Here is a 15,581-nt window from a genome sequence, read left to right as displayed (position 1 = left end):
GCAGGCGGTTAAAAAGGCAAATGGTATGTTGGCCTTCATATCAAGAGGGTTTGAGTCTAGGAACAAGGATACCTTACTGCAGCTGTACAGGGCCTTGGTGAGACCCCCACCTGGAGTATTGTGTGCAGTTTTGGTCTCCTGATCTAAGGAAGTATGTTCTTGCAATGGAGGGAGTGCAGAGGTGATTCACCAGGCTGATACCTGGAATGGCAGGAATGACTTTGGAGGAAAGATTGCGCAAATTGAGATTGTACTCGCTGGAGTTTAGAAGATTGAGAGGGGATCTCATAGAGACCTATAAAATTCTGGCAGGACTGGACAGAATGGATGCAGATGGGATGTTTCCAAGGATGGGAAAATCCAGAACCCGGGGTCATGGTTTGAGGATAATAGACAAACCATTTAGGACCGAGATGAGGAGGAATTTCTTGACCCAGAGGGTGGTGAATCTGTCGAATTCATTGCCACAGAGGGCAGTAGAGGCAGGTTCATTAAATCTATTTAAGAGGGAATTAGATCTATTTCTTCAGTATAAGGGTATTGAAGGTTACGGAGAGAAGGCGGGGACGGGGTACTGAACTTTAAGATCAGCCATGATCTCGTTGAATGGCGAAGCAGGCTCGAAGGGTCAAATGACCTATTCCTGCTCCTATCTTCTATGCTTCTATGTTTCTATTCCATGAAGCTATATCAAGGAACAGAGACAACTCCAAAGACAATCCTTGATGTTGGGCTTGCTGCTCGTATTTTAGCTCATTCTCAGAATGTGAAAATTTGGAGAAAGGCTAATACTTATTTCCCAATGCAATTATCCCTAGAGAAAATAGTGGGACTCAGAGGTTGGTGAGAGTGGGTGGCTTGGATGTCGATGTCACAGATTTCAGCCTCAAATCCTTGATGGAGTTTTCTAACGATTGGCAGGTCTTTGATCATCATTTTCGTCCCAGCCCTTTCATGATTATGGATTTGATTTATTTGCTGAAATAAAATCCTCCAGCTGCTGTGATGGGATTGGGATTAACATCTCCATGTAACCAAATGTCCCAAGATTAAATTGAATTCATTAGTAATGTAGCATTCTCATGCAGCTTTATGTAATTGTACAATATGATTTTGCAAAAGACTGGAATTGTACTGTGGTCTGTGATCCATGCTTATCTTGTCCTTGATGTCCGAACATGGTTCGGCTTCACTGACCAAGACATGGTACTGAAGAACTCCCAACCAATGTGAGTTTTGGGTTTGTTAGCACTCGAGGTTTGTCCCAATCTCCAGGACGCAGTTGCAAGCAACTAAAATAAACTCTGCTTTATTAGTAGTTCTGTTAAACATCTTTGTAAATTGGTCATTTAAAAAAAAAAATGCTCGAATTAGGCCATTAGGGGGCTTCAATTGCACATCAAGTTGGACATGGACACTGTGGGCTGAATGGTCTGTTCATGTACTCCATGACTGTTATCTGCTCAAAATCTAACCTTTCGGTCACACTATCTCTCCCCCCCTCCCCCCCTCCCCCCCTCCCCCTCTCCCCCCCCTCCCCCCCTCCCCCCCCTTCCCCCCTTTCCCCCCTTCCCCCCCACAGTTTTATATTGCATATTGCATGGGTGGCAGGATTAGAATAGCTGTGAGCGCAACGCTGTTACAACGCCAGGAATTGGGATTGGAGTTTGAATCCCATGCTTTGTACATTCTCCCCGTGTCTGCATGGGTTTCCTCCCACCATTCGAAGCATACCGAGGTTGTGGTGTAATTGGGTAGCATGGGCTCGTGGATCGAAATGGCCTGTTACCATACTGCATGTCTTAAATACACTTAAGATCTGATTAGCATATATTAATTTGCAAGTACTATTAATGAATCCACCAATGTGAAAGGTGTTAGAAATGAGAGATAATTACATTGTACACCATTTAATGGGGCCGGATTTCTAATATTAAATAGGAATAAATCGCAAGCAATGAACTCTATGTAGAAGTGTAGACAAAAGGTAGTTCAAAAGAAATGCTTCCAACCCCCCCCCCCCCATGGTGCTGAGGTGTAACTCCCTACTTCAAGAACCAGTTGAGGCAAGTGTTACATGCATTCTTCTTTTCTTTGGCTTGGCTTCGCGGACGAAGATTTATGGAGGGGGTAAAAAGTCCACGTCAGCTGCAGGCTCGTCTGTGGCTGACAAGTCCGATGCGGGACAGGCAGACACGGTTGCAGCGGCTGCAGGGGAAAATTGGTTGGTTGGGGTTGGGTGTTGGGTTTTTCCTCCTTTGCCTTTTGTCAGTGAGGTGGGCTCTGTGGTCTTCTTCAAAGGAGGTTGCTGCCCGCCAAACTGTGAGGCGCCAAGATGCACGGTTTGAGGCGTTATCAGCCCACTGGCGGTGGTCAATGTGGCAGGCACCAAGAGATTTCTTTAGGCAGTCCTTGTACCTTTTCTTTGGTGCACCTCTGTCACGGTGGCCAGTGGAGAGCTCGCCATATAACACGATCTTGGGAAGGCGATGGTCCTCCATTCTGGAGACGTGACCCATCCAGCGCAGCTGGATCTTCAGCAGTGTGGACTTGAAGCTGTCGACCTCTGCCATCTCGAGTACTTCGACGTTAGGGATGTAAGCGCTCCAATGGATGTTGAGGATGGAGCGGAGACAACGCTGGTGGAAGCGTTCTAGGAGCCGTAGGTGGTGCCGGTAGAGGACCCATGATTCGGAGCCGAACAGGAGTGTGGGTATGACAACGGCTCTGTATACGCTTATCTTTGTGAGGTTTTTCAGTTGGTTGTTTTTCCAGACATGCATTAAGGTGACACAATGAATTAAGGCATTGCTTTTACATGGTGCCTTTCTCATTCTGAGGACCAGTGTATTAAACAATATGGACAGAGGAGATAAGCTGAATAAAGTAACAGATCAACCATGACCTAATTGAATAATTGAACAGGGACAAGGGGCTGAATGGCCTCGCTTTGCTTGCAGGCACAGCTCCTACCATGCTGGCTGAGAGCAGAGATGTTCCACCTGGCACTTGCCTCGTCCTTGCGGGCTCATTTCTCCAGCAGGTGATGTGCCTGCCAAGTTCCATTTAGTTGAAGTTTAAAATACATTCTTATTTTAGAATAAGAAGAGAAAAGACAAGCTGCTGTGCATTGCCTCAGTGAGTCAGTGGCTTTTGGGAGAGGAGGTGGATGATCATTTTGCACAAATGAGAAGAGAGGTTTGCCAACTGAGTACCAGACGGATCTGGGACTCAATCTTCACCTTGGCCTGGAAGGAGGGTCGAGGTGGACGAACATTGGCGCAGGCAGCACCCCAGACATGCCGAGGTGTCTCTGGTGGAAATTCAGCTTGACCTCCCTTCTCTCCCACTGCCACCCACCTGAGCCAAAACTTTGTGGCTGTCGCAGAAAGTTTTATTACACAACCCCGCCACTCCTCCCCAACCCCTAGCATTTTATTCAGGCGCCTGCGGACATTTTGCTCATACCTCAATGAAGGGCACAAGCCAGAAACTTTATTTTTGCTATGTAAAGGACACTGATTTGCTGAATTCCTTCAGCATTTTGATTTTACTTCAACCACTGTGTCCTGCAGACTTTTGTGTTTTACAAGTAGGTTTATGTTCTCTTGAGCCTTTCACATTGGTGAGTTAATAGTAGAGCTGTTGAAGGGTAATGAAGCTTTCCACCGCCTATGCTTTCAGGTGGTGAGTTCCAAACCTCCGCCTCCACCTTCTCTACATCATGTTGTTACCTCTCTCACTCATCCTTCCACGAGCTGCTTTAAATTCCTACCCACTGGTTTTGACCCATTAACCAAAGGAAATCAATCCTTCCTATTTACTCAAGTTGGGACCCTTGCAATCTTTTGCACCTCAATCAAGTTTTCTTGTAGCCAAATGAACCAATCCAAGTTCATCCAATCTTTCCTCGCTGTGTCTGGTGAAAACGCAACATAATAAATCTCCTGCTCCCTGCAAATGACAAAATTGAATGAGAGAAATGAACAAAAGAGAACTTTGACAATTCTATCTCTGAATATTTCACCAGAGCAGATCACATGGTTATGAAGTCCATGATGGCTGTTTACAAAGGCAAATCCAGTTGGTTCCAATAACTTGCACTTGCCAGCACTGAATTGGTAGTTAACCAATTCTGTTTTGGTGGCCACTGATGCCATCAGCTCAGCCACTGTATTGCAGATCAAAGTCCCTTCTTGCAAATGGCCATACGGTCATTAAGAAGAATATAAATAAGGCTGTTTGAACCAGATGTTTGGTCGCTTTTTAAAAACTTGTTTCCTTTTCTGATCACATTAGGAAAACTAATCAATTGTACATTAGCAGAATGATTGTGAAAAGCTGGTTCAAAGAAGAGATGGTCATGGGATTTGTCTTCAACTGGAAGGATCCATCCATCTCTTCATCTACTCCCTCCCTTCAAACCTGAGATGAGATGTGCTATCAGAGAATAGTCCGACAGAACTGGCATTTTTTTAAATCTCACTTCTGTGTTATGATGTGAAAAGAGGCCATTCTTGACCCCAGAAGAGGAATTTCACCAGAGAGAAAAAAACGAGAAAGAGGAGCAGAACTGGGCCACTTGGTGCATCATGTCTCTGGCACCATTCAAATCATGGCTGATGTGTTCTTCCCTTCAACTCCATTTTTCTGTCCTCTCCCCATAATCTTTGGCATCCTTGCTAATCAAGAACCTGTCAACTTCTGCAATAAATCTAGCCACCACAGACATTTATGGCAATGAATTCCACAGATTCGCCCCTCTCTGGCTGAAGAAATTTTTCATCTCTGTCTGAAGGGCCACCCTTTTATTCTGAAGCTGTTCTCTCTAGTGCTGGATTCTCTCATTCTGATCCAAAAGTCCCATGTTTGAAGCTATGACAAGACCTTCAATGCAACTGTACATTGTCATATGGTAATTCCGATTTATTCTGAGTGCATACATGATATCACATACAACCCTGAGATCCTTTTTTCCTGAGGGAGCAGCAGAATTACCACTAATTGGTAGTGCAAAAAGTAAACATGTAAACAAACAAGAACTGTAAACTGATCATGAATGCAAACAAACTGTGCACTGCAGAGAGAGCAAAGCAAATCAATAAAATGAACAAATAAGAGTCCTTAAATGATTCCCTGATTGAGTTTGTGTTGAATCTGACGGTAGAGGGGTAGCAGCCATTGCTGAACCTGGTAGGGCGAGTCTTATGGCACCTACATCTCTCATTCTCATTCATTTCCCTTCCTATTTCCCTATACCTTCTCATCTTATTCTCTCACTTTCTCCTCCCCTTTGATTCTTCTGCCACAAACTTCCTGAAGGGATGAGCCACAGCAGCTGAAGAGCTTACCAGCACATCACTGCAATGTGGGAGCACCAAGTGGAAATCGGTGCAGTCAGTGGAAGAATTTGCAAGCTCAGCACAGTGGGTTTGAACCTCGGTCCCCGGAGCTGTGAGACAGTTGCATTAATTGCTCCTCTGTCGCCAAGACGAGAGGTAGATGTTCGAGAGAAAAACAAGTGTTCTCTGCACACCTCTCACAATGGCTTTATCTGAGATGTGTCTGTCGAGAAAAGCCAGACAATGATGAATTGCCTGGTTGACTTGTGAAGAGACGGTAATAATTTCCAATGTTTTGTTGGCAACATCTTTTTGACTTGAATCAAAGAGCGAAAGATAATTTGGGCCATGGCAGTTTTCTGGTAGGGTTAGGAATTGGAATCTAAATTTCCTTTTTTTTTGAAAGAAAATTCCTTATTTAAGAAATTTGTTTTCATCTGCCAACTTGTAACAGAGCTTAAAAAGTGTCAGCCCAGAGGAGACTGAGAAGAATTTGCAAGAGTCTTTAGAATTTGAGCATTATCCATTTTTATGTTAGATATTTTTGGTCTATTTTAACACTTGCCAGGTACAATTGCATGATTTTTCCCAGCTTTTCCTCCAAGACCTTTTTCACCTCCAAGGCTTTTTCACCTCATAAAAATGTACACACAGACACACACAAAAGCTTCCAGTAGGTGTCAGTGGAAGGGAATTGGGTGAAAGATGCAGAAGAATTCTTCTCTCTGGGGTCAGTTGTGAAATACCTGCTGCTGCCTGAATGATATCAGCTGCATTACACAATCTGAGGATTGGACAGAACATTTTGCAGGTCTGGCTGAATTGACTGATCTCATTCAGCCTGCAATAACTGATTTCTTCACTGTGTAGTTAGACCTTTGCATTATGAAGCACTGAGCAGTGCTTCTTGTACACAAAGCACCCTGAGCACATTCATCTGTGGCTCAGGAAGTCATGGAGTCGTACAGAATGGAAATGCTCCTTTGGTCCCTCACGTCTGCACTGACCATCAAGCTCCCATTTACACAAACTCTGTAAACTCTCCACATGTTCCCATCAGCTCCCCAGATTCTACCACTCAACTGCATGCTCAGGGATGATTTCCAATAGCTAATTAATCTACTACAAACAACATCCATTATTGAACTTGTGCATTTTTTTTGCAGTTAATAGATTTTTAATCTAATTTTGGTGTCCAGCTGAGGTTTGGGAAATGACTAAGATGTGGAGCGTCATATACAGGAGCAAGTTGCAGCCTAGTAAGTGTTGGAAGGTTAATACAATCTATGTAGATTTGAGGTATGGCATGGTCATAATTTATAGTGAGTTTAAGTATGAGGACATTCACTGTGTCTCATCCCCTTGGGATCAAACACCAGTCAGGATTAAGGTGCTCTCTGTAAATCAGATTATTTTGATTCAGACGTGTGTCAAAATCCAGAGCTGCAAATGGACCCCCAAACGATCAACCAACAACTGGTACTTGTTTTTATTCAATCATGGAACATGAATGTCAAGCAGAACTTTGCATCTGAGGAGTTATTAGGGGAGACACAAAGTTCTGGCTAATGAGTGAAATTGAAACAGCATTCAAAAACTAGGTTAATGGTGAAATTGCAAAGATCCAGGTCTGACCACCTTCATTAGAGCATTGTAGCCCGGTAAAGCACGTTCAACCCACAATGTGGTGCTGACCTATGTAAACTTGCTCCACAACAATCCTTCCCTACCTCACACCCATGACTTTTTTTTTTCCAGACAGAATTAGAAACCTGTTAAAATCCCACCAGGTGTTTGGAAACTTCAATGAATGAAATCTGGAATCTGATCTAATCATGAACATGGAACAGTATAGGCCTGCCAGCCCATGTAAACCTACACTTCACAACAAACTAATTTTTCCCCACCTCCCAGCCATTGCTCTTTTTTTTTTGTTTCTTAATCTGTGCCCATAAAAGAGTCTTTGGAATGTTCCTATTGTACGAGCCTTCACCACCACCCCCAGCAATGCACTGCACACACCTACCACTCTATATGGGAGAGAAAAAAAATCTCAAACATCCACCCCCCCCCCAAAACTTTACTCCATTCACCTCAAACACATGTCACCTGGTATTTGCTATTGTCACCCCAAGAAAAAGGGGTTGGCTGCCCACCCTATCTCAGCCCCTCATAATCTTACACCCTCTGGTTTGTGATTAAAATCACCACTGGCTCAGGAAAAAAATCTTCCATCCTCGTCTGGTCCTACCTACACATACCTCCTGCCTGCTCAGTTTCTGGGTGGGGAATTGGGGATGGGCAATGAATGCTTTCTCCAATGTCGCCAGTAATGGCAAAGCCACAAATTAGAGGAGTGCGCGAACTCTGATAGAACTAAATATAAAAACGGCAGATGAAGTGAAAACTGTAAATGCTGGAAACATTCAGCAGATTGGGCAGCATCGGTTGGAAGAAAAATTGGAACTGTTTCTGGTGCAAGATGCTTCATACCTAAGAATGAGAAACCAAATTCATTTTCAGGAGGAATAAATGGGTTTCGGGGAATATCTCTGATTGGGGGAGACCAATGTGTTAGTGTCGCAATTAGAGACTGGATGTACTTACTATATGTGAGTTGAGGGATTGGTACCAACTGTAGAGAAGCAAAAGACCAATGTCAAGTCCATGGTCAAACTGTAAGCCAACTTTTTCCTGCAGCCTTGTACATAAGAGACAGTGAGATGAGAGTGCAGGTCTGTAAAATTACAATTGGGTCAGTTAGCCTTTTGGCAAAAGGACTTTTTTGTTTGCAGAAATAAACTGGGAAGGAAAATGGAACCATTGGACATAAGCTGTTGATTTTGCTGTGCAGTTTAAAAATGGGGGTGTGGGCAGTTCTTTTTTGCTGTTCACCAGTTGTGAGCAAGAAGGAAGAGTGACTATTGGACTGATTCTGTGGCCTCTACCTCATTCTAAACTCGCTGAGTGTTTAAACACTGCTCTTGATGCATTATGCAGTAGTTGTCTGTCACTGAGCCACGTGTATGTGCTGAACAGCTATGCTTTGTGAGGTCTCTGAGGAGATTCGGTATGTGACCAAAGACTCTTGTAAACTTGTCGAGGTATATACATGGAGGTGAGGGGGTTGGAGGGTTATTGACAGTGAGCGGGAGGTTTGAGCTTGTGGAGTTGTTCTAGTGAACCGGTGCGGACTCGCAAGGCCGACATGGCCTGTTTCCGCTCCGTGAATGGTAATATGGTTATACCGTGGAGAGCATTCTGTCTGGCTGCTTCACTGCCAGATACGGAGGTGCCAACTCTCAGGACCAAGAATGAACTCGAGGGCTGTTAACTTGGCCTGCGACATCACAGGCACTGGACCACTCAAAGGACATGAGGGTGGTGTGTATATATATATATATATATATATATATATACATATATATATATATATATTTGAAAAGAGGGTTGGTGCCAGAACACAGCCTTGCTTCACGCCATTGTTAATGGAGAAGGGTTCAGAGAGCTCATTGCTGTATCTGACCCGACCTTGTTGGTTTTCGTGCAGTTGGATAATCATGTTGAGGAACTTTGGGGGACATCCGATGCGCTCTAGTATTTGCCAAAGCCCTTTCCTGCTCACGGTGTCGAAGGCTTTGGTGAGGTCAACAAAGGTGATGTAGAGTCCTTTGTTTTGTTCTCTGCATTTTTCTTGGAGCTGTCTGAGGGCAAAGACCATGTCAGTAGTTTCTCTGTTTGCGCGAAAGCCGCACTGTGATTCTGGGAGAATATTCTCGGCGACACTAGGTATTATTCTATTTAGTAGAATCCTAGCGAAGATTTTGCCTGCAATGGAGAGCAACGTGATTCCCCTGTAGTTTGAGCAGCATGATGCTGAACCAAGCCATGAAAGACCCCAACAATGAAGACGCTGTTTACATCCGGTATCTGAGGCGCCTGCAAGCTCACACCAAGACACAAGAGAAACTTGTCCGTGAACTACTCTTTGCAGACGATGCCGCTTTAGTTGCCCATTCAGAGCCAGCTCTTCAGCGCTTGACGTCCTGCTTTGCGGAAACTGCCAAAATGTTTGGCCTGGAAGTCAGCCTGAAGAAAATTGAGGTCCTCCATCAGCCAGCTCCCCACCATGATTACCAGCCCCCCCACATCTCCATCGGGCACACAAAACTCAAAACGGTCAACCAGTTTACCTATCTCGGCTGCACCATTTCATCAGATGCAAGGATCGACAATGAGATAGACAACAGACTCGCCAAGGCAAATAGCGCCTTTGGAAGACTACACAAAAGAGTCTGGAAAAACAACCAACTGAAAAACCTCACAAAGATAAGCGTATACAGAGCCGTTGTCATACCCACACTCCTGTTCGGCTCCGAATCATGGGTCCTCTACCGGCACCACCTACGGCTCCTAGAACGCTTCCACCAGCGTTGTCTCCGCTCCATCCTCAACATCCATTGGAGCGCTTACATCCCTAACGTCGAAGTACTCGAGATGGCAGAGGTCGACAGCATCGAGTCCACGCTGCTGAAGATCCAGCTGCGCTGGATGGGTCACGTCTCCAGAATGGAGGACCATCGCCTTCCCAAGGTCGTGTTATATGGCGAGCTCTCCACTGGCCACCGTGACAGAGGTGCACCAAAGAAAAGGTACAAGGACTGCCTAAAGAAATCTCTTGGTGCCTGCCACATTGACCACCGCCAGTGGGCTGATATCACCTCAAACCGTGCATCTTGGCGCCTCACAGTTTGGCGGGCAGCAACCTCCTTTGAAGAAGACCGCAGAGCCCACCTCACTGACAAAAGGCAAAGGAGGAAAAACCCAACACCCAACCCCAACCAACCAATTTTTCCCTGCAACCGCTGCAATCGTGTCTGCCTGTCCCGCATCGGACTTGTCAGCCACAAACGAGCCTGCAGCTGACGTGGACTTTTTACCCCCTCCATAAATCTTCGTCCGCGAAGCCAAGCCAAAGAAGAGATATATATATATATATAAGCAGCTTCTATCCTCAAAGACCCCCACCACCCAGGCCATGCCCTCTTCATTCTGCTACCATCTGGGAAAAAGGTACAGGAGCCTAAAGATGCGCACTCAGCGGCACAAGGACAGCTTCTTCCCCACTGCCATTAGATTCTTGAATGATCAATGAACCAAAGACACTATTATTTTTATATTTTATATAGTAATGTTGTAAGATGGTTATAATATGAATGTTTGCTCTATGACGCTGCCACAAAACACCGAATTTCATGACTTGTTCATGTCAATAAATTCTGATTCTAATACTCTCTGGCTGATTCCAGCTCCTGTGCTGCCTTCAACCTGCCACCATGTAGGGCTTATCCAAACATGAGCTCCTCTATTATAGTCACATTCAACCAAAGTGACTTCCCCTTCGCCTTTCCTTCAATCTTCCAGGCGTTGGCGCATCTACTCTATCAAGTTCATAATCTGTGGTGAAAATGTTGTGACTGGTTGTTTTGCGAGTAGAGAAGCAGGATCCAGTGCAAAATGCAGAATTCCAATAAGAGATCAGTTGCTACTGAATAAAAGTAACATTTTATGATTGTGGGGTTCATTCAGGAGTCTGAAGGCAGCAGGAAAGAAACTGTCCTCGAACCCTGTGGCGCTTGAGCTTGCGTTCAAAGCCAAAGCTTCCCACAAGCAAACTTTTACAGCAGCGATCAAAAGCCTATGGTATAATTTTCATTGCAAAGTCATAATTTGAAACATTATATGGACTCGACTGACAGAAAAATGTCACCATCAAATACTTTACAGTCAATGAAATATCCTGAGTTGTAGAGGGGAGAGGGTCTCTGGAATCGCTATCTTGGAGGATCTTTCCTGGACCCAACGCACGAATGGTATCGTGAAGAAAGCAAGTCAGCACCTCTCTACTTCCTCGGGAATTTGCGGAGATTTGGTACGACACCAGAAACCTTGGAAAAATATCTTCAAATGTGTGGTGGGTCGTGTGCTGACCAGCTATGCCGAGGTCTGGTATGGAACACCAATACCCCTTAGAATAAAGCCCTGCAAAAGGTAGTGGAAACAGGGCAGGACATTACAGCCAAAAACCCTCCCCATTATCAAGTGCATCTACAGTGAACGTTGCCGTCGGAGAGCAGCAGCAATTATCAAAGACCCTCACCACCCAGAACATGCTCTATTCTCGCTGTTGCCATCAGGATGGGTCCCACAAGACTCACACCACCAGGTTCAGGACCAGCTGCTCCCCCTCCACCATCAGACTCTTCAACAACAAACTCATTCAGAGATTCATTTAAGGACTCTTATTTGAGCAATTTATTGATTTTTTTTTTTGCTCTCTCTGTATTGCACAGTCAGTTGTTTACATTTGTTACCTGTTAAGTTTACACTGCATACGTTTTACTCTTCTGCACTACCAATCAGTCTTAATTCTGCCGCACCTGCAGGAAAAGTGAATCTCCAGGTTGTATGTGATGTCGTGTATGGACTCTGAAAATAAATCTGAAATTTAAGTTACGTTGGAGGAAACCCAGCAGCCAATTTGTATACTCAGCCTTTCATTGACTTGGCAGATATGTTATTTATGCCGACAAAGGGATAAGTAGTTAACAAGATCACTGGGGAGAATTCACCTGGTCTTTGAATTAGTGCCATGGATTTTGTTTCTTTGAGTACGCAGGTGGTTTTAACATCTCATCTGAAAAGTTGTGCATGTAACACAGCTGCTTTTTCTCAGCGCTGCACATATAATCAATCTGTAACTGATGGTACAGATTGTGGGGACTTTCTCCCCTTTTGTATGGAGATCCAGGTTGAGATTGTCCTTGAAGTGCACAATTAGGAAACGTGCAGGTCACCCAGTGAGGCGTTCAAACGAAATCTGAATTCTGGATCAAGTTGAACACTTCATTTGCTCAAGCTTCATAGCCAATGAAGTACTTTGTACGCAATTATTGTTGTGGTTAGTGTGCCAGCGACCTGGGTCAAATCCAATGCTGTCTGTAAGGAGTTTGTACATTCTCCCTGTGTGGATTTACCCCAGTGCTCAGGGTAATCGGGTGCTGTGGGTTTACAAGCCTGGAATTGGTTTCTACCAAGTTGTAAATATATTTTAAAAACTAATTAAACATATTAGAAGTCCTGTCACACACTCTTCTCCCACCTACCATCAGGCAGAAGATGCATGAGTTCGAAAACACACATCTAGATTCAAGTACAGTTTATTTCCTGCTGTTATCAGTCTCCTGAACAAACCTCCCACGAATAACAGATGACACCTGGCACTGGTTAGCTTTACTTTTTAAACATGGTGACGCTTGTCCCTGTGCGCCTGCACTTTTATTCGTGCGCGACTTGAATTGCCTAGGTAGCAGTGTTTCACTGTTTCTTGGTACATTTTTGTAAGGCTTAAAAACGTGTCACCAATTTGTGCACAGCAAACTCCCAGAAACAGCTCTTTATGAAGTGAAAGGTCTGCAGACACTGTGATTGTAGCAAAAGGCCCAAAAATGCTGGAGGAACCCAGCAAGTTTTGCAGCGTCCATAGGAGGTACACTGCGGACTTGAGCCCTGCGGCAAGGGATGAGCAATAAGCAGGCAGCTGCCCGAATAGGGCGGGGAATTAAAATGGACTGCCATCTTTATTGATATGGAGTGTGAGATGAATATTGCCCTTGGCAGTGAAGATTAAGCCCCTGTTTTTTAGCGTTGTGGGACCTTGTGCATGTCACTGGGCAGAAGGGCTGAACATTAGCTTTGTGTATAGCCTGGTGGCAGCTTTATACAGTCTGATTCCTGCATGAAATCTTCCAAAATATTTCAATGTCTGCAGAGTATACAAGGATGAATTCACCAGTGAATGGGTACACCTGCTGGTACTCCTCTCCTCAACGCAGTGGAGTGAAATTCTTGAGAACATTAGAGTGGAATTTAAGCCTCTTTATTGTCCTGCACACAAGTAAAATGTACATTTGCACTGAAATTACTCGCTACAGTCAGACATGCAGACAGGCCCTTCTTCCCCTCTAGTTCTGCCCAGTCCCAGTGACCTGCATTTGGACCATACCCCCTCCCATCCATGTACTTCTCCATTTTTCCTCCAATGTCAAAATCGAGTCCACATTCACCACTTCAGCTGGCAGCTCCTTCCACACTAGGTGTGAAGAAGTTCCCCCTCATGATCACTTTAAACCTCTCACCTTTCATCCTAAACCTATGTCCTCCCATTCTTGTGTCACTTCACCTCACTGGAAAAAGCTGCTTGCACGTACACTATCTAGACCACCCATCATTTTATACACCTCAATCCAATCTCCCGTCATTCATCTATGCTCCAGGGACCTTTCACTGCAACATCTTTGTAAATCTCTGCACTCTTTCAATCTTATTGATATCTTTCCTGTCGTTACATGACCTCCAACTCGAAGAGGATAATTACCAGAACAAAGACTTTAATATAAGAGAATATTCAAAAGTCTCAAGGTTGCTGAGTTGGATGAGTAGGGTAGAAGAAGTCTGAGGCCAAACCTTGGATGCAGTGGAGTATATCCGAGCACTGAAGCGGAGGTGAAGGCTGATCTGGGGTGGGATGGGAGGGGAAGGTGGTGCTTGGTTGTGGCCCAAGAATTCTCTCCCTCCCTCGCAATTGACTGTGATGAAGGTGTCAGGGTTTTCTTCTTGACCCAAATGTCTCCAGAAGTACTTTGCATCTGGAGCTGCATGCAGCTCGTTTAAAACCCATCTGTTCTGGTGGGAGATTTCACAGGCAGCTGCATTGGAATAGCATCCTGGCCTTGGCAATGATGGGTTTCCGCAGCTTCTCTTCCCCCCCCCTCCCCCACGGGAAACAATGATGTAGGGAGGAAATGTGGGACGGGGAGGGGGAGAAACTAGACACACTGCCAGAGGGAAGCACTTCTCGGCTGCCGCTTCCATTCTCCCCACCTGCTCTGTCTCCGGACCCCGAACCGGTTGCTTCACACTGAACACGGGCTGGAGGGAGGGGGGGGGGATGAGAGTGGCAGGGGAGGGGGTTCGAGCCTCCGTCTCCACTCACTTGCACCAGCTCGAACGCATCCGCGCTCCATTTCCAGTCGGACAAGCCCGGCTGTCGGAAGGGGGAGGTTTGCAAGCCCTTTCCAGAAATAAAAGCTCCCACAGCTGGAGCTGGGCTCCAATTTGTTTCCCCCCTCTCCCTCCCTCCCCGTGTCCGACCAGCTCCGCTGTGCCAAGTCTTCACAGGGTTAATGTTTCCATCGGAAATACTGGAGCGTCTCAATCGTTCTGCACTGAATCAGTGAGGAGGAGATCGCGCCTGGAGGAGCAGTGACCGGCTGGAGAGGGGGACGGGCTTTTTCATTGCCAACTTTGTGTGTGAGAGTCAACCTTCCCGGACCCTTGGAGCTCGGGACAAAGAGGAAGAATTGCCCAAGTCTCCACCCCCCATTCCCGCTATCATGAGACTTGGCGGCTGGCAGGACCACTAGCGGATCCCGCTTGGAGTTGGAAGGAGCCGCCGTGGCCAGTTGACATCTCACCAGAGACGAGGAAAGGATCTGGTCAAGAGCTGGCGGGAGAGGGAGAGAGGCAGAGCGGGAGATGCAAGCGGCGACCATGGGCTGCACATCATCATGAACCTTCTCGGACCTGCCGGGTTGACTGAGCGCCCACCATGTACCTGAGGATTTTACTGAGTTTCTGGAGCAAGCCCCCTCCCTCGCGCTGCGGTGGCCAAGCGCCTTGGATCTGGTCCCTGACCTTGGGCAGTATCATCACCAGCGCCTGGAGTTCGTCTGGCACTTCCACGCACCATGAACATCTCTTTCAAGGCAACAAGCATCTCTCGGTGCCTATCTCCATCTACCGTTCCCCAGCCTCCCTGCGGGGCGGTCACGGTGCGTCTCCGTCGCTGTCTCTTTCACTCTTTCCAACCCCCCCCCCCACCTTCCTTCTCCCCCCTCCCCTCCTTTCTCCCCTCTCTCTCTCTCCCTCCCTCCCCCTCCCCTCCCTCCCCCTCCCCTCCCTTCCCCTCCTCCCCCCGCCCGACGCTGTCTCTTTCACTCTTTCCAACCCCCCCTTCCTTCTCCCCCCTCCCCTCTCTCTCTCCCTCCTCCCCTCTCTCTCCCTCCCTCCCCCCTCTCTCCCTCCCTCCCCTCTCTCTCCCTCCCTCCTCTCTCTCTCCCTCCCCCTCCCCTCCTCCCCCGCCCCTCCCTTCCCCTCCTCCCCCGCCCCCTCCCTTCA

At 46.3% G+C, this 15,581-nt stretch overlaps 1 protein-coding gene across 28 annotated transcripts in view; it reads left to right on the top strand.

Annotated features, from left to right (window-relative positions):
• The window catches only part of LOC138753237 (neurexin-3-like), a 2,173,925-nt gene that overhangs the window by 1,576,338 nt on the left and 582,006 nt on the right, over nt 1–15,581 (top strand). For 3 of the 28 annotated variants that reach the window (XM_069916018.1, XM_069916010.1, XM_069916013.1), the window contains exon 1: nt 14,436–15,235. The exons of 23 other annotated variants lie outside the window; for them this stretch is intronic. In XM_069916018.1, the coding sequence (XP_069772119.1) occupies nt 15,013–15,235 (223 nt within the window). In that variant the 5' untranslated portion in view covers nt 14,436–15,012. Of the gene's footprint in view, nt 1–14,435; nt 15,236–15,581 lie in introns of those variants that run through there. 2 more of the 28 variants (XM_069916012.1, XM_069916011.1) reach the window with 1 other exon arrangement.

Source organism: Narcine bancroftii, chromosome 2 (genome assembly GCF_036971445.1).
Source record: "Narcine bancroftii isolate sNarBan1 chromosome 2, sNarBan1.hap1, whole genome shotgun sequence".
NCBI lineage: Eukaryota > Metazoa > Chordata > Chondrichthyes > Torpediniformes > Narcinidae > Narcine > Narcine bancroftii.
The sequence above is the reverse complement of the archived record's forward strand: the minus strand, read 5'-3'. Positions and strand labels throughout refer to the sequence as shown.